Here is a 26,899-nt window from a genome sequence, read left to right as displayed (position 1 = left end):
CCTCGGCGAATTCTCTGCTTAGAAAATCCGCTTGAGAATTGAGAATTCCAGGCAGATGTACAGCTGTTATCGGCAAGTCTCTCGCCAGTAACCAATTCCAGATGGTCTGGGCTTCTATGGACAGAGTTCTGGACCGAGTACCCCCCTGCTTGTTTAAATAATACATTGTCGTTGTATTGTCTGTTTGGACCAGGAGGGACCGAGACTGGAATGAGGGAAACAGGGACTTGAGGGCTAGATGAACAGCCCGCAACTCCAGCAGGTTGATGTGATAGCCCTTCTCTGAGTCGGACCATAGCCCTTCTACTTGCAGAGGGCCCATATGAGCACCCCAACCCTGGAGTTATGTTATGTTATGTTAGTCTCTCTTTTATAGCGCACGAATCACCTGGGGGCATCTCGGAGCTTAACTCTAGAACAACCCGAATGGCAGGAAGCACGGAAGGTAGGAGAGCATTAGAACAGTAGGGCCTTAAGATGTTTCCTGAACATCAGGTAGGAGGGGGATTCTCGCAGGGACAACGGCAGACTGTTCCAGTATTTAGGTGCAAGGCATGAAAATGCCATGCCCCCAGATCTGCGAAGTCTGGAACGAGGGACCACCAATAACTGTTTAAGACTTGATCTCAAAGAGCGTGAGGGGATATATCTTCCCAGTTTCTTCTGAAGATACTCAGGACCTTGCCCTTGCAGCGCACAGTAAGTAAGGCAGCAGATCTTAACAAAAGACCTCTGTTTTATAGGAAGCCAATGAAGCCTTCTCAGTAAAGGTTGCGAAGGAGTGCCAGATGGCAAATTCATGACCAGCCTAGCTGCCGTATTTTGAATAACCTGTAATTTTTTCAGGGAGGTGGTTCCCACCTCAGCCAGCAACGTGTTCCCGTAGTCGATGCGACTCAAGACCAGGGCTTGCGTGACTGTTCTACGGTGTTCTGGGGGATAAAAGGGAGGATCTTTCTAAGTAGTCTAAGCCTATAATAGCATGCGCCAGATACCGCGGTCACATGGTCCTGCATGGTTAAAGACTGATTTAATTTAATGCCCAAGTTATTAACACAAGATTTAGGCGTAGGGGGCAAGCCCAATTCTGCCGGCCACCAGTCACTATTCCACATTACTGTGGCTTTTCCTAGGAGCATCAGCTCCGTCTTGCTCGGGTTCAACTGGAGACAGTGAAGTAGTGAAGCGTCCGTGATCAGAGTCTGCACTGGAGGGTCTTGATGAAACGGAACACCTCTCATCAAGTGTGATCTCTTCATCCACCACCTGATGGAATCCTTGGCGGACTGATGAAGAAGAACTTGATCCTCCCAACGTCCTGTCCTCTGACTCCACTGGTCTTCTAGACACTGTTGTAGAGGACGCATGTGCAACCTTACGTTTGGAACTATGAAGATGCACGATGCCATGGATCCCAGAAGAGAAGATACTTGATGAACTGTCGGATAAGTGGATTGACGAAGCAGTTGACACTTCGACCTGATTGATAACCACCTCTCCTCCGAAGGACACACGTTTTCTCTTTCTGTGTCCAGAAGAGCTCCCAGGTAATGGATCCGCTGAGTAGGATTCATAATTGATTTTTTGAAGTTGACCTGGAGACCCTACCTGTGCATGAGATGAAGAAATATGGACAGATGATCTTCCAACAGAGACGGGGACGAACTCTTCAGGAGCCAGTCGTCCAAGTATGGATAAATTAAAATTCTCTGCTTTCGAAGGAAGGCAGCAACCACCGCCATACACTTGGAAAACGTTCGGGGAGCGGACTTCAGCCCGAATGGAAGTACTGCATACTGGTAGTGATGAACAGACACTTGAAACCTGAGATATCTGCAATGCCTTTTGGAGATTGGAACATGAAAATATGCATCCTTCAGGTCGATGGAACACATCCAGTCCCCTTGATGTAACTGAGGGAATATTTGATGGACCGCTAACATTCAAAACTTTTCTTTTTGAATGAACCTGTTCAACAGTCTCAGATCCAGTATGGGCCTGAATTCTGCCTTGGGACCTTTCTTTTTCACCAGGAAAAACCGGGAGTACAGACCTTGGTTTCGCTGTGGACGAGGGACTTTCTCTATTGCTTTCTTGCACAGAAGGATGTTTGCTTCTTTTTGCAACAGCTTTAGATTGTGATGAAAAAGTACTTTCGGATTGATAATGGGAGGAGGTTTCTTGAACTTTAGGAGGTAGCCATTTTGGATAATGCCGATAACCCACCTGTCCTTTGTTAATCTTCTCCACTCGTCCATGTATAAAGCAATGCTTCCTCCTACCGGAGTGGACAACAGCTGCGGAGGAAGTCTCTTTTCATTGCTTCTGAGGCTGTTTTGAAGCAGAAGACTGTTGTCTATTTCCTCCTCTGCCTCGCCCAGGTCTGCGCTCTTGAAATTGAGACCTCTGTTGGTTCTGGCCTTGATTTTGCGATGACCAGTTCGACGATTGCCCACGTTGCTGGAACGACCTTTTGTCATAAGGACGAAAATTACGCCGGCGGAACTCTTTCTTCTTCTCCAGGCCCACTGCCTTCAGAGTGTCCACCTCCGATTTCATCTTGGTCATCTCATCATCAGCATGCGATCCAAATAATGTCGATCCATTGAAAGGTAGGTTAACTATCTTTCTTTGGGCATCCGGCTTTAGACCCGTGAGACGCAGCCAAGCCGATCTTCTGGAGCATATGCCGTGGGCATAACCGTGAGCTGCCAGATCAGCCGAATCCGCAGCCGCACTTATACTTTGGTTTGCCACCAAACCACATTCTTCCACAATCTCCAGGAAATCTTTCTGATCTTCCTTTGGAAGTTTGTCTGCAAACCTCGCCATAGAGTCCCATAAGAGGCGATCATAGCGACCCAGCAAAGCCGCAGCACTAGCCACTCTCATGACCGAACCAGCTGTGTTACACATCCTTCGGCCCAAGGAATCCATATTTTTACTGTCTTTCTCAGGTGGAGCAGACGAGACAGACGTAGCCGAATGGGCCTTCCTGGCTGCAGCCACTATGAGAGAATCTGGTGGCGGATCTGTGCGCAGGAACATGGGGTCTTGATCAGGTGCCTTATACTTTTTCGCAATCCTTGAAGGACCTGATCCTACAGTTGCTGGCGTCAAAAAAGTATTCATTGCCGGTTCCAACAAACCAGGCACCAATGGAAGAAGAGGCCTAGCAGAGGACTTTTGATGTAGAGTCTCAAAAATTACAGAAGATTTCACCTGAGGCACTGTCATAGTAATATTGAATTTACTCGCCCCACGACACAAAACCTCATTGAAGGTTCCCAAATCATCTACAGGCGAAACCCTGGAGGGTGGTGTTGATGAAATCGTGGGCGAATAGTCTCTGTAAGAAGACCTTGTTGAAGATGAAGAAGCAGGAGATCTATGTCTTCTCTCAGGAGTAGTAGACTGATGCCTACTGCGTTCCCTAGAGCGTGAACGCCTTCGCACTGGAGATCTGGATCTCCTTGGAGACCCAGCAGCCGCTGGTCCTGAAGCCCCCATAGTCAGTGGTCTTTGATTAGGTCTTGGCTGCATCTTCCAATGACGGATGCTTTCTAGCCATCTTGGAGACATACCAGCAGGTGGTGTTTTACGCACCGGAGAGCCCTCCGGGGAAACCTGCACAATCTGCATTCCCAACGAAGACGAAGAAGCAGATGAGGAAGCACTCCCAACTGAATGTGGAGACCCAGAAGCTGGAGCCTGCACCTCTATGGGGACCACCTGTCTTTCTCCTGACGCTGACTTCCTTGACATCGAGTCAGAATGATCCACCACTGAAGAATCTTGGTGTGGAGAAGCTCCGACCACAGGAGATCTGTTCACCAATGCTCTTGACTGCAGGTCGTGTGAAACAGACCTTGGAGGATCATCCAACACCCTCGACGCTGATTCAGACCTCTACAAAGACCTATGAGAGGTCTGAGAGGCTGATCTAGAATGTCTCGACGTCGACCGTGAGACACGCAGCGGCGATCTCGACGTCGACTTCCTCGACGTCGGACATTTTCTCGACGTCGACTGGACTATCTCAAGCCTTGAGCCCGAGGCATGCCTCTACGGCGAACCATGTCTCGACGGCGATCTGGATCGTCTTCTCTTTTCAGGTCTCGACGTCGTACCTTCGTCTCTTGACGTCGATCTGAACTTCTCTCTCGACGCCGATCGAACTCTTCCTCTCGACGTCGATCGCATTCTCTCTCTCGACGTCGAACGCATTGCTCTCGACGTCGTCCTCACAGCAATCGACACCAGATGTCTCGACGTCGATACACTTCTCGACGGCGACCTCGATCTCCGCTTCGACGCCGACTTATGCCTCACCGGCGATGTCTTCGATGTCAATGCAGTTTTCTGCGGTCTCGACGTCGACGGCGATCTTGATTTCGACGCCGCACTTACTTTCTTCGACGTCGACGCATCCTGATGTCGTTTTTTCTTGCTTTTACCTTCAGGAGAAGCAGATCTTCGACCTTTTGAGTGAGAAGGGGACCTTCCAGATGACAAAACCCTCCTAGCCCCCTTTTCACAACGTCCTTCTCTCTCCATAAGCCCCAAAAGCCGAACTTTTTCTCTCTCTTTCAAAGTTCTGCTAGAAAGCTTGAAGCAATGGTAACATTTTTCCACATCATGTGTGGAAGGTAGACAAACCACACAATCAGAATGAGGATCTGTTTTGGACATCTTCTTCCCACAGGAAGGACACTTGTAGAATAAAGGTGGCATAACTGACTAAAATTTTTCTAAAGATTTAGTCAGAAAAGGTAGAAAAACACCACCAAAAACCAATTCTGTCAAAAAAGACAAAAAAACACCAAATTCTGACTGAAAAACAGTCAAATTCAGCCGAGCTCAAGTTCCAGGTTCCTCACAGAACAAGCCGGAAAAAAGAACTGACCTAACTGTCATCTGTGGTGCATGATGGGAACAGAGTTTCCCTGGAGGTCTTAAAAGCAAAGTGTTCAGATTCTCTGATGCCTTAAAGGCGAGGTGTCAGTCTGATTTTCTATACAGGGATAGTTTTTCTGTATGCAGCCTTCTTAGGCTAATTTCCTTTTATTACAAATTCTTTGATGAAAATAAAGCTTTTCTGCTGATTATGGAATGCTTTTGAGGCTCATGCCTTTTTATTGCATTATTTATATGATTTATTTTCATACTGCAGAAAATATGTAATTATGGCTTTATTAGCCTATGGGTTACGTTGGGCTGCATTTTATTGGTTATACATATATATGTGTATAATTTGTTTAGTACTATGTACTACTATTATATGTATTTACACATATATATATATATATAAATTATTATATGTTCCAGGTTCCCGCTCATGGGCGGAGATTATTCAGTGCTTATGACTATTAATGAGTATTCCCTGGAAGAGAATTATTGCTATTTTTATGTACCGTGGGACTCCCACTTAGACTACTGGGAATGATTTAGGCACGTGAATCTATGAAAGATACCCCAATACTGGAGAATCATACCATACATCATACCTCCCCACAGAATTTACGGGGTGGGGTATGATTCCAACATGTTTGATACCACACATGATAGGAATTGTTGCAGCCTTTTTCGAAATGGTCATCACACGTGTTTGTGCTGTGACCCTCTTTATAGTATACGGCTGCGTCACTGACAACCCTGGAGAATGGACTCTGTTGGCTGCAGGGATGTTCTGCTCATGCAGGGGCATCCTCTCTCTTAGAGCCAAGCACCCTGCCCTCAGGATTGTAAAGGCCTGCTATAGGGGTAACTTATAGGTTTTAAGAGCAGTGACCCTTAGATATAGTAAACGTATATCCTTATTAAGCGGTGCAAGCACCAACTAACACAGGCTGCAATTGCAGGCCTGTAGTTCCATTTTGAATGGTCTCCCATGGGTGGCATAATACATGATTCAGCCCATGGGGGACCTCTGGGGTACCTATGCCCTGGGTACATGTGTACTATATACTAAGGACTGACAAGGGTACCCCAGTATTCAATCTGGAATGTACCTAGGTACTGATCATAACAGTGTAGAGAGAAAGCAGATAGACTGGGGTCCTGATTAGTAGGATGCAAATCAGACTAGTCAAAAACAGTATCACATCAAGCAAAAAGTGGGGTAACCATAAGAAGCAGATCCTACTTTCCCACACTTATGAATATATCTTTGTGATTCAATTGAAAAGCGCAATGGCTGCACTTTATATGCTCAGTGTTTCTTTTGTTTCTATTGCACACGTCACTTTTGAAAATCGTGTCATTATATAAATATTGTGCACAAAATGGCACTCGTTGTTGTGAGAAAGGTCAGTAACACGGCCGAAAAGCATTACAAAGTTGTTGCTGCATAACCATTGCAATAAAAGGACGTTCTAGCCCGTAGTACCAATTTGTCCTGAGAGAAGATGCTGTATGGCAGCTCTAAGGAGAGTAATATGACAATCTGATTATGGCAGAGGTGCACAGCACTGCGTTTTGTAGGTAAGTTTTATAATGGGTTAAAAGTGAGGTTGGGTGCTCCGTCAGGTTGCGTATCCGTCCTATTACGTTATGTCTTTAACACTTGAGTTGTGCATCCATGAGATATGAATGCATCCCTGAAATTGGGCACACCTTAGGTTCTTTGAAAAAAAGACTCCACTATTAGGTTAGCTTAAGTTGTTCTATTTATATTTTGTATTCCAATTTAGTAACTTGATCTTTCCATCATATCGTTTTAAATTTCATTCAATGATCCACATATCCAATATATTTCAACAATGCTCCAATGCATTTCGGGCATCCATGCCCTTTCTCAAGGAGCTCTATAAATCAAACAATCAGATATAACCATCACTAGTAAATAATAACTGACATGTCATAATACAATTATTAACATTGTAAAAATAACCCATACTGTGATACAAATTCATGCATACAGCTCGTGTGTATACGCTGCGGCTGTTAGTAATAAAGTGCAACGAATGCGTGTTGACGGCAATTCCATGCGGTAATGTGCACGAAACTTACAAGTCCTGTTTAGGTCGAGCTAGAGTTGCGCATGCGCAGCAAGCGTGTCTAGCTCGACAACTATTGTTTTCAGTTTCACGGGAATCTGAGACAGCGTTCGGCCACGCGCCTTTGCTGTCTCAGATTTGTCCGTGTGAGCGCGCTTTCGTATCTGGCTGCTGGCAGCTTGCTGGAGACAGCTTGAGTGCTCTCAGTTTCTGAGTGCGTGTCTGCTGAAAACTTAAGGCTTGTTTAAAAGACACAGCACACATACACGCAGGCAGGCACACACACAGGCAAAACACACGCAGGCACATACAAGCGCACACACACCCCTACCCACTCCCCCCCGGGGTCACGCGCACACACACACAGCCAGGCACGCACCCCCCACCGCCGCGCGCACACACACACACAAGCACGCACACACACACACAGACACAGACAGACAGACAGAGACTCAGACGCGCGCACAGCCCCCCCCCTCACCGGGCTCTTTCCGCATGGTACCTCTCCCTGCGCAGCGGGTCAGTGTCGTCAGCATGGTCCAATTCACACTCGGAGCTCGGCGAGTCTTCTCCTCAGCTTGCGTGCACGCTCACGGCGACGGTCGGTAACCACAGTTACGAGCCTTACGTATGACGTAGAATGTAAAAGGCGTCAATTGAAATTGGATTGGCAGTAAGCAGAAATGGGTGTGCGAAATGTTGGCCACAATACTGTTAATCCTATGACGAATAGTTTTCTCGGGCAATATTCCAGTTGTAATGAACATTGTTTAAAGAAGCAGATTAATCTGAGTTTCCAATTATTCTGCCATTTTGTCGACGGTACGTAAGTTTGCGTGCAAACAGGATGTCGCTATTAAAATCAGTCTTTCGAAGTGCATTTTGTAAACCTGCTTCTTTTTCTAAAGAGGCAACAGCGATCCGTAGTTACTTAAGCTTCTGCTAGCAGTCTTCTCTTTTCAGGCAGAAGTCTGTTTTCTCTTTCCATCGCATCTGGTTTGCTGCTGGTCCGTCTTTTGTTTTAGTGCAGTCACCGGCCTCCGCTCCATCCCCACTGTACCGTCCCCGTTCCTCAGACAGTGAGAGGACTTTCGTGACAAGGAAGATGGCGTCCAACGCGGCAGGGAAACAGCGCATACCCAAAGTAGCAAAGGTAAGGGTAATGGTCCGAGAATAAAGTAAAAACTAAATGCGATAAAGGGACTTCATGCTCCACGACCAAGGCGACAGAGGGATGTGTCTTACTGAAAAATACTCTGTGAAGCCTACCAGATGTTTATTTGAGATTTAGCACTTCTTCAGATGGAATGTCGATTAGATGCTCTGGTCTTCATGCTACGTGTTGATCTCTGTAGTAAATGTTTTATTTTTACCCAACTGCACTAAATTACAAGGATTTGAACAAATGACTTGCAGATTACACCTAGGCCTATCATTTAACCAATCTATTTTTCTTGTTTTACTTGCGGCTCTCCTAACTCGTTGTTTTTTGGTCATGTGACTCAGGCTTCACCTGTAAATTGTGGACCTGGTTGTGTTCTTCTAGTGACCTTTATCTGTGCCCTACCAACATTTGTGAAGAAGAACTGAGTTACAACAATGGAGCTTGCGCATTGCTGAAGTGAAAAACTAAAAATAAACTAAAGTTGAGTGAATTTGACTCCAGCAAGGCAGAGCGAGTGTTGTGTCAATCAGGATTTTATACAGTACAGACTCAAGTGGGTTATCGCTAGTTTAAAAGCCAATGCTGATGCTCTGTACTGCGCTGCTCACACTTGCCTTGTACTCTGTAATGTCGGGTTAAAAGGCAGGCTCTAGTTTACCAAATGAGATAGCTAGTTTGTCCAGGTCACAGTTATTCGTGGCCGCAGATTTGGGATGTAATTCTGCGGGCAATGAAACTGAGCAGTGTTCTGCTGTAAGTGTGGTTCTATGGCTGTAATCTCGACGCCGTTTCTGTGGGAACAAAGCTGTCAGTAGTCAAAGAAGCAGCAGGACTGTGTCCTTGGATTTAAATGTACCATCATACATAGCCTTTGCATACACAAAAGCAAATACAATGGACAGTAAGCAAAACCATTAAAGCGGAAGACCAGTACAAGTTAGGTTACTGAACTCGTTACAATTTAAAAATGGGTTGAAAATGACCAACTCCCCAACATTTTGTATAGTTTTTACATATAATACAAATTCAATATGGCCGATAATCTCATGAGATTAGATATAAAGGGTCAAAATCTCAGCAAGCACATTTGTTAAAAAACTGAAAATCAGTTTGTTGCGTGTTTGGACACACTGAGTTACTTTAGGCTTTCAGCTCTGACATGTAAACCATTAATATCATTTACTGTGGAAACTTTGCACCCAGTTTCTGTAGTTGTTAAATGGCTTGTGCTTATGCTGCCTGAGGAGCAGTCAATGGACTAAAGGAAAGTGATAAAGGAAAGCACAAGAGGCACCAGCCAAACTGCACTCACGACAACTGTGCCTTGCATATGGGGATCTTTTAAGTGGCACAGAGGCATGCATTACAGCTTCCATCAAATGTCACGCATTGCAGCAACAATCATATGTCATGCATTGCAGTGTCATTCATATTTAACGCAGTGCAACATCAATTACATATCACGCATTGCAACATCAATCATATGTCATGCATTGCAGCATCAATCATATGTCACGCATTGCAGCATCAATCATAGCTGATAGTCTTTTTATTTGTGGACTGTTATCTGGTTAAAAACTCCACCTACACGTAGTGCTGCTGAATAAAACTCATGGCCGGTTTAAGAGCCACACACGACATGGGGCCTGTTGACAGGAATGCGCATGTTAACCAAGGAAACCTTAATTTGCAATGCCATAGGTCTTGCATTTGCAAGAGTTTGAGCTATTGGCATTTTAAATAAAAATGCATTTTATTTATTTGTTTTGAAAACCCTCAAGCGGTGCATAAACAAGCACTTTGTACTTATAGCCCTTGCTTACAAGAGCAAGACTGGCTGAAAAAAAGAGGCGCAGTTACTGCCAGCCTTGCTTCTCATAAGCAACAACTATAAGTACAAAATGCGTGTTTACACACTGCTAGCAGGTTATCAAAGCACATAAATAAAAGGCATTATAATTTACAGTGCCAATAGCTAAAACTCTCCCAAATGCGAGACATATTGCATTGCAAATGCTTGTTTTCATGTTGTCATAGGAATCGCTGTAAATTAACGAGTGCAAGATTTAGCAAAAAGACAGTAGCACGAGGTTATAATCTCGTGTAAAAAATATAACATAATACGTAGGCGGTGTACAACCGACTTACAAGATATGCGAGCTTGTTGGTTTCCGTCCGGTCTGTTGTGCTTCGAACAAACGAGAGGTGATTAGGTGGTTAGCACAAAGTTATATTGTGCGTTGTTATTTGCTATGGTGAAGTGTCGACGCGCGCTTACGTTGTATGTGAAAACAAACGACGGACTAGTTCGTGGCTACCATCTTAAAGGTGAATAATATGTAAACAATCTCTAGCTTGCGAGCATGCGAATATAAACAGCAGTGTAATACATGATAAAAACATAATCACTTAATGAACGGTATACTCTTCACAGTAAACATATGAGCTGGGATCTGTGTCATCTTCTATCTCGCTGTGGGAAGCCTTCAAGACTGTTATCCGTGGCCAGGCATTATCATTAATCAATGGCGCTAAGAGACGTAGATGCGAGGCTGTGGTCCGACTGGAGACCGAAATAACTGACTTGGAGGGAGAATTGGAGCTTGGTGTCACTCAGGACAGGCTCCACCTCCTCAGTCTCAAGCAACTTGACTATAGGGCACTGGTAACGGCCGTCGCCAAAGTGATGAGTAGAGAGCAGCAAGGACGTTTGTATGATGTGGGAGATAAGGCGGGAAAGTTGATTGCCTGGCTGGACAAGAAGGAGAGGGCGAGTCGCGTGGTCCCCTTGATTGAGAGAGTGGATGGAGTGAGAGTGACTGACCCTATTGTGATTGTGGAGTGTTTTGCGGAGCACTTCCAAACTGTGTACTCCCCTGTCTCCGACAGGCTGGAGCAGGACTCACATTTGCTATTAGGAGACATCGCGCTGCCCGCTTGTCGGATCTAGACAGGGAATCGATGGATGCGATCTGGAAAGGCCATGGGCCCTAACGGACTCCCCATTGAGCTCTACAAATTGCGCCCTGATATATTAGCGCCGTATCTTTGGTCTATGTTTTTGGAGTCGGTAGATGTGGGCTCCCTTCTGATCAACGACTCGCATCTATTGTCGTGATTCATAAGGAGGGGAAGCCACGAGATCGTTGTGTATCGTGCAGACCTATTTCGTTCTTAAATGCTGAGCCCAAGATCCTCGCGAAGGTGCTCCCAAACCGCTTGATAACTGTAATTGGTGACCTGATCCATCCAGATCAGTCCGGTTTCATTCCACACCGTAACACGGCATTGAATCTGCGGCGCTTACATGGCGCCCTTGCGAGGGCTGCGTCGCTACGTGAGCCGGCCATATTGGCCTCCTTGGATGCCACAATGGCGTTCGATACACTAGAATGGCCGTACCTATGGGCGGCCCTTGCGAAGTTTGGTTTTGGCCCTGTTTTTATCAGCTAGGTGAGATTGCTATACGAGGAACCATTGGCTCAGGTGGTCGTGAATGGTCGAGTTTCTGGGCCGTTTACCCTCGGAAGGGGTACGCGCCAGGGGTGTCCGTTGTCCCCGCTTCTTTTTGCCCTCGCCTTGGAACCCTTGGCAGCCTGGCTGAGGTGGGAGCCGTCAATGAAGGGTATTCGGCGGACCCCGGACTTTGAGGACCGCGTGTCACTTTACGTGGATGATATCCTGTTGTACCTCACTTCACCTCGAAAGTCGCTGATAGTGTTGTTTAATTTTTTTAATTCTTTCGGGAAGAATTCCGGCCTCGTAATTAACTGGTCTAAGTCTTGTGTATATGTCCTTTCTGGCAAATCTCCTCCCTTGCCGCGTGGTTGTCCCATACAGGTAGTGCAGGCGGGATTCAAATACTTGGGGGTCTTTATTGCCCTAGATCCGGTGGTCCGCTATGAACGTAACTTGCTCCCCCCGCTTCAACGCCTAAGGACAGATGTTGTGGCCTGGCGCAAGCTTCCGTTGTCCCCCCTCGGACGAGCGGCATTGTTTAAGATGATGTCACTGCCCCGGTTTTTATATGCGTTACAAAACACATTTGACGTTATCCAAGCGAGCTATTTTCGAGAGGTGGAAGGTGTCCAGAGGCAACTGATATGGGGCGGGCGATCCCGCATTGCCCTTGCCAAGCTGACACTCCCCTGGTACGATGGCGGAATCGCACTCCCAGATATTAGGCGCTATTATTGGGCCTCCCAGCTGGCGGCAATCAATCATGGCACGTATGGTCCTGCGTCGAACCCCGCGTTCGAAATGGACAAGTGGCTGTTGCCTGGTGGGGATTACAACAGGGCGCTCTATACAAAATCTGCTGGGAAGATGCTCACGGGTCCAACTCAGATAGCGGTGCAAGCATGGTATAGTGCAAATGCTGCAATGGGATGGAAGGATAGGTTGACTCGAGCGACTCCACTTTATGCATCCGAGAGGCTTGGCTCCCTGTGGAAGACGAAAGGCTTTGATAGGTGGGACGTGATTGGTATTTGCAGAGTGAATGATGTCTGGGTCAAGGACAGGGTCAAGACTTTTGAGGAGTTGAAGGCGGAATACGAGTTGAGTGACATGGAGTTTTTCCGTTATGTTCAGATTCGCCACGCGTTGACCTCGGTCTTTCCGTCGGGTACCACTATCCAGGAGGCATCCCCACTTGAAGACCGGATACTGGACGGGCACGTCCCCGACAGCACAATTTCGCTGATTTATAAAAAGCTGATAAATAATCGGGTTGGCCTCTTAGACCGTCTCAGAGAGGCCTGGACCGGCGATGGTCTGGAGTTGGACGATGAAGACTGGCAGTCGGCGGTATCTTCGCCGAAGGAGGTTGCAATTCTGGCTCGTCTCCGGTTTGTGCAGATCAAAATCCTCCACCGGATCTATGTGACTGGTCCTCGCCTTATTAGTATGGGGTATTCCTCGGACGGGATGTGTAGGCGTGGATGCGATCTACTGAGCACTTTTCTTCACATACTCTGGGAGTGCCCGGTGGTTGTGCTTTACTGGAACCGAGTGCATGCGGTTATGGAAGAGGTCACGGGTGTTGCGTTGTTGCCTGAAGCTAGGAGATGTTTGTTGAATGTTTGGGAGCCGACTGACCATGATGTGGCTCAGACTCAGTGGGTGACCCTCGGGAATATGATAGCCAAGAGAGATATTGCGCAGTTGTGGGGTTCTCAGAGGCCGCCCACTGTTCTGGTGTGGAAGGAAAACATGGACTGGTGTATGTTTAGAGAGAAGACAACATACGTGGCACGTGGCAGGCCCCGAAAATGGGGAAAAGCCTGGGGCCAGTGGAACTCCTACCGGGGTGAGATATGTACACCTCCCTCCACACATGTTGAGACCACTCCACCTTCCCCCTGACCCGACATTCCTACTATTGTTTCAGCTAAACTGCCTCCTGACTTGCAGCATCCCCTCGCTTTCCCCCATCCTATGTTGTTGACTGTATTAGGGTTGTGTGCCTTCCTGCCCGCAAGACGCTTCACCATTTGTGACGATTGTATTGCCTTGTTTTTTGTTGTTTGTTGTTTATGTTTTAAATTTTAATAAAAAGAAATATTTAAAAAAAAAACCCTCTGCTGTTTGTTTAATGACCATGTGAACTATGCAGATTCGGCCACTAGGTGAGACTAGTTCTGTGTCAGGAGAAATGTCCAGCCAACTGGCCTCCTGTAGGTCTATATACAATCTATCATCATCACAATGAGGGACAAACTCATCCCACGATTACCATCATCGCCAAAAGGGCATTGGTTTTAGTCAGCGTCCAATCCGAAAAGCTGGTGGGGCTCTAGATAATGGCAAGAGTACCCTTTTCTATTCAGAGTAAGACAGTATTGGGGCCGGGTAAAACTGTGCCTAAAACTGGTTTTGGCTGAGGTGAATTTGGTTCAGAGTCAGGCAGGACAATAGTATTGCTGTCCTCTCCAGCATTTGTGCCAACATCAAAGCTGCAGGAACCAGCAATGATAGCAGTGAGGGAGCTGGAAGGGTGCCAAAGATGCAAAGCATTCCCTCCTTGAATGCCTCAATTTGTTGTGGCATCGACAGCGGACCTGGAAATGTGGGGTTCCTTAGAACTAGATGCAGATTTGGGTCCTCAATAGAGGCCTTGGAGCGTGACCAGGGGGCACACCTTGGCATCCTCACGACTTCTCAGAGGGAGAATGGCAAGGCTTGGATGACGCCCACTTGGACTTCTTGTGCTTCTTCTTTGACTTAAACTTATCCAAAGACTAGAATCGCAATAATGATCTGTTACGGGACCAACCAGAAAATGGGAACAAGTCTGTGTTCTTGAGTTCAAGCAGAAATAGAATTTACGTGACTTCATGTGGTACTCAGCAGTGTACAGCTTTGCATTGTTGTCACGGATAACCTTTGAGTTGGTTTGATCATTGGGCTGTGACTTTCTGGATCTCAGTCTTTTCCCCTAATGTTAGTGCCATACATGCTCAGCAGAAATCTGTATCCTATAGAAATTGGAGCAGGATTACACCAGCATGCATGGATGTGACCCTCACTAATTCAGTTTTGGCTAATGTCCGCCCAAAGGACCACTCTACGGAGGAAATTGTAGGATGGGTCAAGTCAGCGGTAGATAAAGTGGTGGAGCTGAAAGCAAAGATGTGCACTAGGATTAAAGCATCAGCCCCATGGCTCTCTGATGAACGTAAAGGTCTCAGACATCAATGTTGCAGGCAGGAACCAATTGGAGGGTGAATTTGGCCTGTGCCAAAAAGAGAAGCACAAAGCTCTTACTTATGTTTAAGCACTCTTTAGGCAAAGAAAAATCCCTTTTCTATATTAATACAATCAGATCAGCTAGTTCCTCTAATGAACTCTATAAGGTGTTAAAGGAGCTCACTAACCTTCCTGTCCAACAACTAATGGAAAATTGACAAAGCTTCTGTGATATAGTAGCTGTATATTTAAGATAACATCCTCAATATATACTCAGATTTCAACAATCATGAAGGTGGGGGTTGTCCCTTCAGAAGCCTTTTTCGACCTCACTCATTCCAACTGACTCTCTACTTTCCCACCTATTTCAAGAACATGAAATCGGGGTCTCCGGCTGATCCCAGCCGCCAATAGAATACTGCAACTTTCTCCTGACTATATCGCTGTATTTCTGCAAAACGTTTTCACCCATGTACTGGAAATACTTATTTTAAAGCTTTATTTCTCTACAGTCTTCCCCAGTTCAATGTCCTGAGGAGACACTTTAATCAAGTGGGTCAAAACGCATTGGAATATCTAACTAGGGAGTTGAATGGATGACATCACATGAGGATTTAACACTTGAAAATTCAGGTCTCTCCTTATCAATAGGACTTGCTCTCAATCCCTGGTGTTCTGAAAAATAACATAGTATGGACAGTTAAATAAGAGATTTACTCCTTACCCCAATTGTGTTCAAATGAATTCAACTTAATCGCAATAAAGTTCATGTGAATGTGAATGCACTTAGTGGTGTAGGTTTTGGAAAACATTTTGTTTAGTGGGGCTAAAGAGCATGGTAAATGTTTAATCATGTTTTGTTTTGGTGTGTATGATATGCAAAAGATCCCTTTAAGATGAAAAAGGGATAAATAACATGTTGGTTAATCAATGCGATCATGCAAATTAAATTCTTGTTCTTATAAAAAATGAGTTGTTTTAAATTGATTCAGGCAAGGTATTTTCTTTTTTGTAGGTCCAACATTGCTGGATTTCAAGGATTCAACCCCTGTAATATAATAACTTTTTAACAGTGGTATTTTTAGAAGTGTGACTTACAATTCAATTTTACCATTAAAGAAGATTTTAAATCACAAATCATGGGAGCCTAAACAGCATACTCCTACCCGCTCCTAATCCAAAGTTAGCACTTATTAAAGGTAAAAAGGTGCTACTTTTGAACTAGCATGCATCCTGCCCTATTGGCCTTTCAGTGCCTACCTTAGGGGTGACTTATAACTATTAAAAAGCAAGACATAGGTACCAAATGATTACAATATTAAAAGCACCAGACATGACTACTACTTTTCTGGAAGTAGAAATCACTGGTATTCTCAACCTCCTGGTTGTCAAAAGTCAACATTTTTGGAGGTACATTGTCAAATTTAATTTGGCAAGCATTTTCCTTCTGAACTTTACATTCATTTAGCTTTAGAAGCTGTACATCACCTCCTGCATAAACAAGAAAGTGTCTGACCTAGAACTGAAGAGCATGCAACCTCCAGTTTTTACACAAATATATCTTAATCCATAAAGTGGTGTGTTTGAATAACAAACACAATTCAAAAACAAAATAAATAAAGAATAATTAAGAAGGATTCAATTGCACATTAGATGATAATAAAACAGAACAATGAAACTCAGGAATGAAGACAGACATAAATGTTTAGTAGAACTCACAAAGGCCTCAAATTATCTTCTGGATTTTCAGGGCTCATCAACATGCCTGGATTTAAAAGATTCACGGCTTTAGTAAGGAACATGTTTACAAGCTACCCTCTGAGAACTGAGAAACACTGAGATCTTGAAGGGTGAAGAAATATGTTTACTTGCTCAAGAAGGACTTATAAATAATTTATGGGAGGCTCCTTAATATTCTGCCACTGACTGGAAGGCTTCGCCCGTAAGTGCCAGGCTGCATGATACTCATTGGAGGTGGCCATGGCACGAACACAGACAGAAACTACCTAGGAAAAGTATAGTGCAGCAAATCTCTCATTAAGAGCAGAAGTTTGTACGGGATAAGAAGCACCCAGGTGAAAAGCTGAACATCCCTGCCTCCAGTCTCCTTACTCTGTCTAATGAGGAGCAAGAGAACTATCATATTCACATCGAACAACAAGGCCTGCTTACTCTACAGTGGGGCAGCAGGCAGAGTAGAGGTACAACAAAAAGTTTTGCAAGCCCCAAACTAAAGGAACAAATCAGGACAGTGAGAAGCCTCAACCTATGACACATATTGCAGTCTTGGACAAGAATCTGAATAGGCAAAGTCACTGTAATTGTGTTGGGTATTTATCCAGGCATTTGATTCCAGTGGGAATTGTACATTGGCACAAGGAAACTTATAATTTTTATGTAACCCCTATGTTAAGATACCAGACCTATTAAAAGCCTGTTTAAGGGAAAACAAAAAACAATAATTCATCCACTTGGTTATGTTTCTTGTGATGTTGTGAACTCTTAGATTAGTAATACCTCAAGTTATAACTCCTGCTATTTGACAAAAGGTTACAGAGCCATGAAACATCACTAATGTGTGCCAAAATATGGGCTTGGTATTAAGATGGAACACAAATGAGGATCTTTGGGATATATCGAAAGAGTCGTGTGCGCATAAACATGTGGGTACATCCCAAGGAGGCACACCGGAGTGGCTCAAAAAATTGATTCCAATGTCTTAAACATAATAGTTTATTTTCATTATGATGAAGAATTTTTCATGATATTGTCGTCATATCAGTAACATTTTGCGGCAAAATCCATAATTAGTTATTCAATGAAGACTCCAATGCATTTCGGGCGGGCTGCCCTTTGTCAAGGAGCACTGAAAGAAGAAGAAACGAGTCTGAGTGGTATGGAACGTGCACAGTGGTAGAGAGGTGCTGTGGGATACAGAGATGAATGGTGGGTCAAGGTGATCAATGAAACTATAGTTGTAACGGGATGTGAAACAAAGTGAGTGGAGAACCGTGACAATTTTAACGAGCGAGTGGTGTGCTGAATTACGTGCATGCAGAGATATGAACGAGAGGTCGACGAGTGAAAGTTAATGCTGAAGCGTGCCGGGTGATCTTAGGCGAAGAAGTCTAGAAGGTGCTACGGTAAAAATATGGAAGAGGGGTTGGAGAGTGACAGTTAAAGCTGGAACGTGCCGGGCTTAAACGAGCGGGTGATCTTAAGAGAAAAAAGTCTAAAAAGTGCTACGCTTAAGGTTATGAAAGACACACTTACTTCGTGGTGAAAACGCCGGCAGGCAAGGGTGCGGTTACTGGGTGGTCAGGTGGTCAGTGGAGAAACCGGTAGATTCAAGTAAAGAAGGTAAAGCATGGTGGTAGAAAGAGGACTTGTGAGATGTGAGGGAGAGAAGTTTGGCGGCCATCTTAAAAAGGTGAAAGACATAGTAGGCAAAGTGCCTGAGGGAAGGTAAATAAAGGGCAATGCGAGATATCAACCAGTGCAGTTATTCATATAAGATCAACATTTATAAATAACAGCTGTATTCAACGCGGTCATTTAGTCCATATGGCTTAAGGGTTTGCAAACGATAAATCCATTCTAATTCTCTTTGGAGAAGAAATTTGCGATTGTCTGTTCCTTCGCTCTTTGTGATGGTTTCTAGAACGATGAATTGAAGTTGAGCGATGGTATGATGAGATGCGTTGAAATGGGCAGCTACATTAGATTTCTAATTTTTTGTGCGGATGTTAGACTTATGTTCGTTCATGCGTGTCTTGACTTTCCTCTCGGTTTTGCCTACATATAGTTGGCCACAAGGGCGTTTGATAGCATAAATCAAATTCATAGAGTCGCAGGTAGCGTTAACGTGTAATTTGATGGGATGGCCTTTCATGGGGTGTCTTATGGTGTTCCCTTTAATGAAGCAATTGCAATTGCTGCAGTTCTTGCACGGCAAAGTTCCTTTGTAATCTATGTGAGTGAGAGGTTTCTTCGTGAGGATTCCCTTCATGTTACTGCTGCGGGTGTAGGCAAACAGTCGGGGAGTTTGAAAGCAGTCCCTGAAGTCGGGTTCCATTTGTAGAATAGGCCAATGATTAAGGATGATTTTCTTGAAGGTAGCACTTGTGGTTGAGTATTTGGATACTAATACCATGCGTTGATCAGTGGTTTTTGTTGTTTTTTTAATAAGACTTTCTTGTCTGCTAATTGCTGCAACTCGGGTGTAAGCTTCGTTAAGGATGGTTTGAGGGTAACCTCGATCAGAAAATCGATCGTGCATTTCTTTAAGTCAGATGTTGAGTGTGTTTTCGTCGGAGACGATGCGCTTAACGCGTAGCATTTGAGAGTATGGTAGGTGCCTTTTGAGGGATCCTTGGTGGAAGCTCGCGTAGTGTAACGTATTGTTACGGTCTGTGGCATTTCGGTGTAGATCAGTGGTGATCCCTTTGTCAGTGATCTTGACGGTGACGTCAAGGAAGGAGATTTCAGTGTCACTCATCTGCCAGGTCAATTTGATTCGCTCATCCTTAGTATTCAATTCGCTCAGGGCATTACTGAGAGAGTCTTTAGTGTCTGTCCACATGAAAAAAAGGTCATCGATGTACCTGACGTACATCCTAATTTTGTCGTAGAAGTTGGTGTTCCCATAAATGTGTAAATTTTCAAAGTTTTGCATGTACATATTAGCGTACGTGGGAGCCGCACAGTTCCCCATCGCCATTCCAGATAGCTGAAGGTACCACTTGAAATCTTGTTGAAAATAACTATGGTATAAAGTATATACCATGAGTTCCATTAAGAAAGTTTGCATGGGCATATCAATGTCGCTTTGTAGTAAGGCTTGTTCAATAGCATCAATGCCCCCTTGATGGGGTATGGAAGTGTACAAAGAGCTGACGTCAGCTGTACATAGTATAAGGGATTCGTTTGTGTTGATGTCCATTTGTGCCAGTTTGAGTAAAAATTCGGTTATGTCCTTAATATGGCTTGTCATTTTGATGACTAAGGGCTGAAGGTATCTGTCAATAAATTTGCCTACGGGCTCATGTATTGATCCTTTGGTTGAGACAATTGGTCTAAAGCGTGGATCAAGGAGATTTTTGTGAATCTTGGGCGACATGTGTATAACAGGGCTTTTAGGATGGTATCGCAGCAAGTAGGTTTTGGTGCGGTCTTCAATAATGCCAGCTTCATGTGCTTTGAATACGAGGTTTTGTAAAATGGTTTGAAACTCCCTAGTGGGGTTGTGGTCCAGTTGCATGTACGTATTCACATCCTGAATGTGTTCATGTAGGCGTTGAATATACATGCTAGTATTCAAGATCACGAGGTCGCTGCCCTTGTCTGCTTTAACGCATTTTATTTGCGGGTTATTCGCCAAGTTTTTGAGGGTGTCCAGGTCCTTTTGTGTGAAGTTTTTACATTTAGACGTTTTTTTTAAGTTCATTTTTGACAGATCCTGACAAACCAAATTTTCAAAGAGATCAATGCACTTGTGGCTGTTTGGGGCTTGATATGTGCTTGGTGGACGTAAACCCTTGAGTTGATCTGATCTTTCAGTGGTGTTAGTAGAGAGAATATTATCAAAAAAATGCCGTAATCTAAGTTTGCGGGTTAGTTTGAAAGTGGTTTCTCCACTGACCACCTGACCACCCAGTAACCGCACCCTTGCCTGCCGGCGTTTCCACCACAAAGTAGGTGTGTCTTTCATAACCTTAAGCGCAGCACTTTTTAGACTTTTTTCTCTTAAGATCACCCGCTCGTTTAAGCCCGGCACGTTCCAGCTTTAACTGTCACTCTCCAACCCCTCTTCCATATTTTTACCGTAGCACCTTCTAGACTTCTTCGCCTAAAAACACCCGGCACGCTTCAGCATTAACTTTCACTCGTCGACCTCTCGTTCATATCTCTGCATGCACGTAATTCAGCACACCACTCGCTCGTTAAAATTGTCACGGTTCTCCACTCACTTCGTTTCACATCCCGTTACGACTATAGTTTCATTGATCACCTTGACCCACCATTCATCTCTGTATCCCACAGCACCTCTCTACCACTGTGCACGTTCCATACCACTCAGACTCGTTTCTTCTTCTTTCAGTGCTCCTTGACAAAGGGCAGCCCGCCCGAAATGCATTGGAGTCTTCATTGAATAACTAATTATGGATTTTGCCGCAAAATGTTACTGATATGACGACAATATCATGAAAAATTCTTCATCATAATGAAAATAAACTATTATGTTTAAGACATTGGAATCAATTTTTTGAGCCACTCCGGTGTGCCTCCTTGGGATGTACCCGCATGTTTATGCGCACACGACTCTTTCGATAATTACATAGGCGTCTGGACGGAAACGCCTCCAAAGAGTGCACCCCACTGTTTAACTTTTCACGCACATTCAATTAAGTTTCGCTGTGCACCCTCTACCTTTACTTTTTGATCTTTGTGATATACACAGAGGTAATACAAGAAAAGCTTATAGTATCACTTCAGAAGCAGTATCATATGGGGTATATTTCCAGGCATGATAACTAACCACATAAAATTAATATAAAATGATTTAGAATATAAGACATTTGGGTACTTATTTTAACTAAAGAGTTACCATGCAAATAAAAAACGTATAACTCCGTGCCAAACTTGTACTGAAATACCATGAACTGAAACTCACCTATGCAGGTTTCTTGGGTCAAGGCGCATGGTCTCCTGGAAACACTCCTGTGCTTTGATGTTATCTTCAATTAGAAGGTTAAAGATTCCATAATCAAGCCAATGCTCAACACTCTGTCGATCATGAGCCAGTCTCTAAAGGAAGGCCATCAAATACAATTTTACAATTAAAGAAAAGCCCATACAAGGAAAGCATAGCAGGTCCATAAAAACTATGAACAAACAAGGTACCCAGAAACTTACTCCCAGCTAACATGCCCAAGTTTGGTCACCAACAAACATGATCAAAAAAGCCACCTGGAGCATGGCTGTCCACAACAACCTTCCAACCATAGAGAAAGTTAGTCAATCACCCCTAATTTAGAATCATCAAATAGTAATAGCAAGATAACTGACATTTGGGCTATGAAGGTGTGCATTGAAGAGAAAGAGATTGAGAGTGAAGGAGAAATAAATGGAGGGAGAATGGAAATTAGTCAGTACTCCTCAATCAACTAGGTTACTGAGAAAACAGCCATTAAAAAACAGCATTATTATACAGGACAACCACATGACTGTCCCTAGGGGGACGATGAAGAGAAAGGAAGAAGGAGAGAGAAAGTGGAAGATTGCTATTTAACCAGGGAAAAGAAAAAAAAACAAGACAAATCACTAGACAGAAAAAGAGTAGGAAAGAGCAAGCAAGACTAACTAATAACCAATAAAAGCATCAGTGGTGAAAAAACTAAACGCAAGGTGGAAAGTCTAGACCTAGAGCTAGAAGTATGAGCTAAGAAAACCTAAGCCTGACTTTAAGTGCAGAAGTGTTTTTATTTTTGAAAAACATTTTTATTGAGTACTAAAGTGACAACCATAGGCGATATATAAACAGTACTTTCATAAACACTGCACAACACTGTATTAATACACAAGCCTCGCCCACCTGCCCACCCCTCCAATTAGTACTATATACAAACATATCAAATCTTCAGCAAACAAAACTCAGCTTCATATACAGTTTATGTATAGTTCTAATTGCCAAGCATCTCTCCTATTGATAAATATTGATATTGCTTCCTTGTCCCCATACAGTGTCAATGCCCACAAGGATCTGGGGCTTGCCATATTCAGGGACCCTTGTCTGAGATAATCTTAAAACTGTTTTAATGTTGCACTTAATCACAATCTCGCATTCTGTAAATATTGAGGTAACATTTCTCATGGTCGTAATGGTCAAACGTTTCTGAAGCCAGTTGTCTATAAATGGAGGTTGTGTCTTCTTCCAGATACCCCAACAGCCTTTACAGTGCTTGTAGCACCTGAAGCAGAAGCGTTGAGTCAAGCTTTGTCACGCCTTTCAATCAGTCTGGGTGCAAGCCCAATATTACCACCAATACATCAGCAGAAAGCCCAGAGTGCCATTGGTATGACTCAAGACTTCTTCACAATACACTTTCAATAGGGAACATGACCACCATACTTTCAAAACGCTTCTCTATACCCTACATTGCCTTCAACACTTCCAATAAAATCAGTACTGGGTGCATTAGGTTTATTCTATCTGTGGTTATATACCAGTTGTACATTACTTTGTATTAGGTTTCTCGATTTTGAAACCCTCCATACAGTCACAGGGAATTCCCATCAAAATCTATCCCATTGTGCCTTGGTGAATTCTTACTCTCCTATTCAGTTTACAAAGCCAACCATTTGTGCACGCTTGAGAGTGTATTGACTACCTTATTAATTATTAGCGATTAGACCTCTTCAGGATTCATAGGAGAATAAAAGTTTCTTGAATGGAGTAAGACCTCTCAATCCTGCCTCACTTTCAGTGGATATAGGCCCCAACTGAGTGATAGTTAATATGTAAATCTTTTATGTTTGCTCACCAGGATATTTTTCTTACAAATATAGTTTTGATCTTACCTTCCTGGAAGAGGTTTTCCCAGCACATGCCAATCCCCTTTCTTCCAGCCCTAAAAAGAATATCTCTGCAGTGCCAGGGTAAAGGGATCAGGGTGGAAAGAAACGAGGTAATCCATGGGTCTCTTCACACCTTATCCATGTCATAAGCATGCTAGTCCTGAGACATTGATGACAATCAGCCTGTATTGTTTAGGGAGCAATATTCAGCTCCCATGGCAGCCTGCCCCTCGACGCTCACTCAATATGGGGCAAACACTTTTCCATGGCCCCAAGGACCCATTAAAAAACTATCAATAATCATGTAGTTGGACAGCTATATATGATCCCAATGTTTGGTAAGTTCATGACCATTCCTTAACTTGGTTATCATGGAGACTCTGTGTCTGCCCCCTTTCCAGACAAAGGAGTTGCAAGCAGATTAATGTTCTGAAATTCACATTTAGAGATCATTATTGGGAGGGCCTAAAAAACGTATAGGGAGACCGGATCAGTGAAGTCATTGAGTGCAGTAACATCAATAAAGGGACAGATAAATGTTTTAATGATGAAACACTCATGAAGAGCCTTGCTTCATTTGAAGGAACAGTTTTATGAAAGAGCTAATAAATAAGACAAATTATTGGCCAAAAGATTACATACCATAAAGGATAGAGCTAGGATCCATAATGATAGGGCTCCTAATGAGCATATAATTGACTCATAAAAAAGATAGGAGACCGGACATTTGCCTCCACCTTTGGTGAACTACAAAGGGGTAGACATAATCTGGCTTCATAAAAAATAGAGAAACGTTTAATAACATAAGGAGAGTGTACTCCATTTAGTAGAAAAATATGTTATTAGATGGACCCCTATGATCATTTCAGCCTTACATGCAGAAAAGGCATTTGACTGAATTACCTTGAGATATGTACTGGATGCAAGGGAATTTGGTCCAAAATGCAAAAAACCCATATGAGATGGCTAGAATTCCCCAACATACTGAGTATTAATACATTGAGTTAGCTCACCCCTATTTACATTATTGAAATAAACAAGGCAGGGCGACCTCCTATTTCTCATTTTTCCAATGTTGATAGAGCTGCTGGCACAAAATATGCCAGGAGCCAACAGCAGATGGCATAACATTTGGGGAAGTGGATTGTATGATCCATGGGTTCACTGACAATATCTTGTTTACTCTGAGAGAACTTAGGGGCTCATCTTTACTTGGTGGCATAGATACTCTGTTGCACTGGAGTAGGTATACTGCCACGATATTGGTCCGCCTACCAAATATATAGGTAGGCGGACCTTAGGTTTAATCACAGCAGAGACTACTCTGTTTCTGAGTTAATAAACCATTAAAGATAAACCCATAATTCTGTCCACCTAATTTAGATGGGCGCAATTAGAGGTCAGTTCTTACTGCCCGACCCCGCCAAGAAAACCCTGGATGTAAGGGGCAGTAAAAACTGCTAAATGCTCCTGTTGGAAGGCTGTTTATTAGTAGGGTTAAGTAAGTACTTACCACTAGTAATAAGGCCACACAATATAATGTCTAGTCAAGGTCTCAATAAATTATTCTCTTGCTCAAACCTTGGTATCTAGCTGCGAGCTGGCAGACTTAACTTAGGAGACAGGGTTGTAAAGTATTTAAAAACAATTAGCAACAAAAGGAAATATTTTTATGATTAAAATCACACCGCAACAACAAATATCCTATATAGGGAACTGTAGATATTATTTTTTAATGATTAAATACTTGCTAGTGCATAAAAAATAAAAGTGCCGACTTGGGACATCTGGTCGCACTTAATCAGGACAAAGTCAAAGTTTGTGGCTGACTGCAATGGACAACAGGTCGGATACACCGAGCTGTAGGCCCCAATCACGTTTTTACCTTCTGACTTATTCGCTCTGCTGGGGCTTAATCTCTTGTCGTTGAGCAAGGCACCGCTTCAGGCCGGGTTTGGAGTTGACAACGGGAAACATCCTTTTTAAATTATTTTTATTGTTGCATCAGTAGTATCACCGCTATGGAAAAAGGCAGACAGACGGTAGGGTGTCAACATTCCGCCCTATCCGCCAGGAACGCAACTTTTCTCAGTAATTACATCATATCATACCCTGCAGTAATAGATTCGCTTTCAAACTAGCAAGAGTAAGAACAAATAAACCAAAACCCAACAGAATCCCCGGAACAGCCGCCCGCCAACCCTCCACACCCCCCCCACCCCTTGGTCCCCTCCCTCTCTAGACGTGTCTCATCCGACAATCTCGCACACAAGAACAGGTATTAATGTAGTCACATAACACTCATGAGTCCCCACTGTGCACACCATCTCGTCCAGGTGTTCCCCTCCCACATTTTACTAGTCCACAGGGTCTCAATCTAGTCCATGGAATTGTCTCCATTTAGCCCATATTCTCCTGAATTTTTTGGGGCAGCCCCGTGCACGATAAGTAACTCTCTCCGCCGCCATGTACAGATCCAATCCCCTCCGCCATTCTTCCATGTTCGGTTTTTCGGGCGCTCCCCAGCATCTTGCGATGTCTCTTTTTGCTACTACTAAGGCCAGTACCAGAAAGATAGTCAAGGGGCGGGGCAGGTCCACATCTGTGATCGTACCCAACAATGCCAGTCTAGGGTCGCGTGGTAAGGCCACCTCCAATACATCCTCCAGTTCCCGGAACACCTCCTCCCAGTATTCTTGAATTATTTCACATCCCCATAGTGTATGGAAGAAATCACCTGTGTGTCGATGGCATCTAAGGCATGTTGTGTCTGGTATCCTACCCATTTTAAAGAGTCGTACCCTATCAAAGTAAGATCTGTGCAGTATTTTAAATTGTATGAGGCGGAGTCTGGACTTAATAGCTACCTCACGGGGGTGCATGAGGGCGAGTTCCCAGTCTAGATCCTCCATGTCCCCCACATCCGCCTCCCATCTATCTCGTAGGGCTTGCAGGTCACCCAGCATATTGTTGGTTAGAGTCTTATACGTTAGGGATATCGCCCCACCCTGTATCTGCTCCTGCAGCAGTCTACCCTCCAGTGGTGCGTACTCTGGGAGATCTGCCAGTGCAATGTTTTGTGCGCTCCATGCATGTTTCAGTTGTAAATATTTGTAGTACTGAGTGTTGTGTAGGCCAAATTCTGCTCTGAGTGCCGGAAAGGTCTTTAATTCCCCTTTTGCAATCACGTCCCCTACCGTGGAGATGCCTATGTCATCCCACCTCCTAAAACCTTTCAGTTTATTCAGTTCTCCTAGCCACTTGCAGCACCACAGTGGTGTCTGACGAGTGACCCTCTTGTCCCAACCCATTCTGTTCGTTGCCCTACGCCACGCTGTCAACGTTATCTTAGTGGCGGGAAGGAAGTGCTGGCCTACCGCTTCCCCATAGAGGTAATGCAATATAGATTTGCGTGACCATTGAGACCTTTCCAGCGCATAGGTGGGGTGATCGGCCGCCGCATGGAGCC

General features: G+C 44.1%; 1 protein-coding gene across 4 annotated transcripts in view; it reads right to left on the bottom strand.

Moving 5' to 3' along the window:
* The window catches only part of CFAP70 (cilia and flagella associated protein 70), a 1,288,671-nt gene that overhangs the window by 430,308 nt on the left and 831,464 nt on the right, over positions 1-26,899 (bottom strand). For all 4 annotated transcript variants that reach the window (XM_078662924.1, XM_078662925.1, XM_078662923.1 and 1 more), the window contains one exon: positions 21,527-21,660. In XM_078662924.1, the coding sequence (XP_078519050.1) occupies positions 21,527-21,660 (134 nt within the window). The remainder of the gene's footprint in view (positions 1-21,526; positions 21,661-26,899) is intronic.

Source organism: Lissotriton helveticus, chromosome 10 (assembly GCF_964261635.1).
Source record: "Lissotriton helveticus chromosome 10, aLisHel1.1, whole genome shotgun sequence".
In the NCBI taxonomy this organism is placed as follows: Eukaryota; Metazoa; Chordata; class Amphibia; order Caudata; family Salamandridae; genus Lissotriton; species Lissotriton helveticus.
This window is presented reverse-complemented; position numbering and strand designations above follow the sequence as displayed.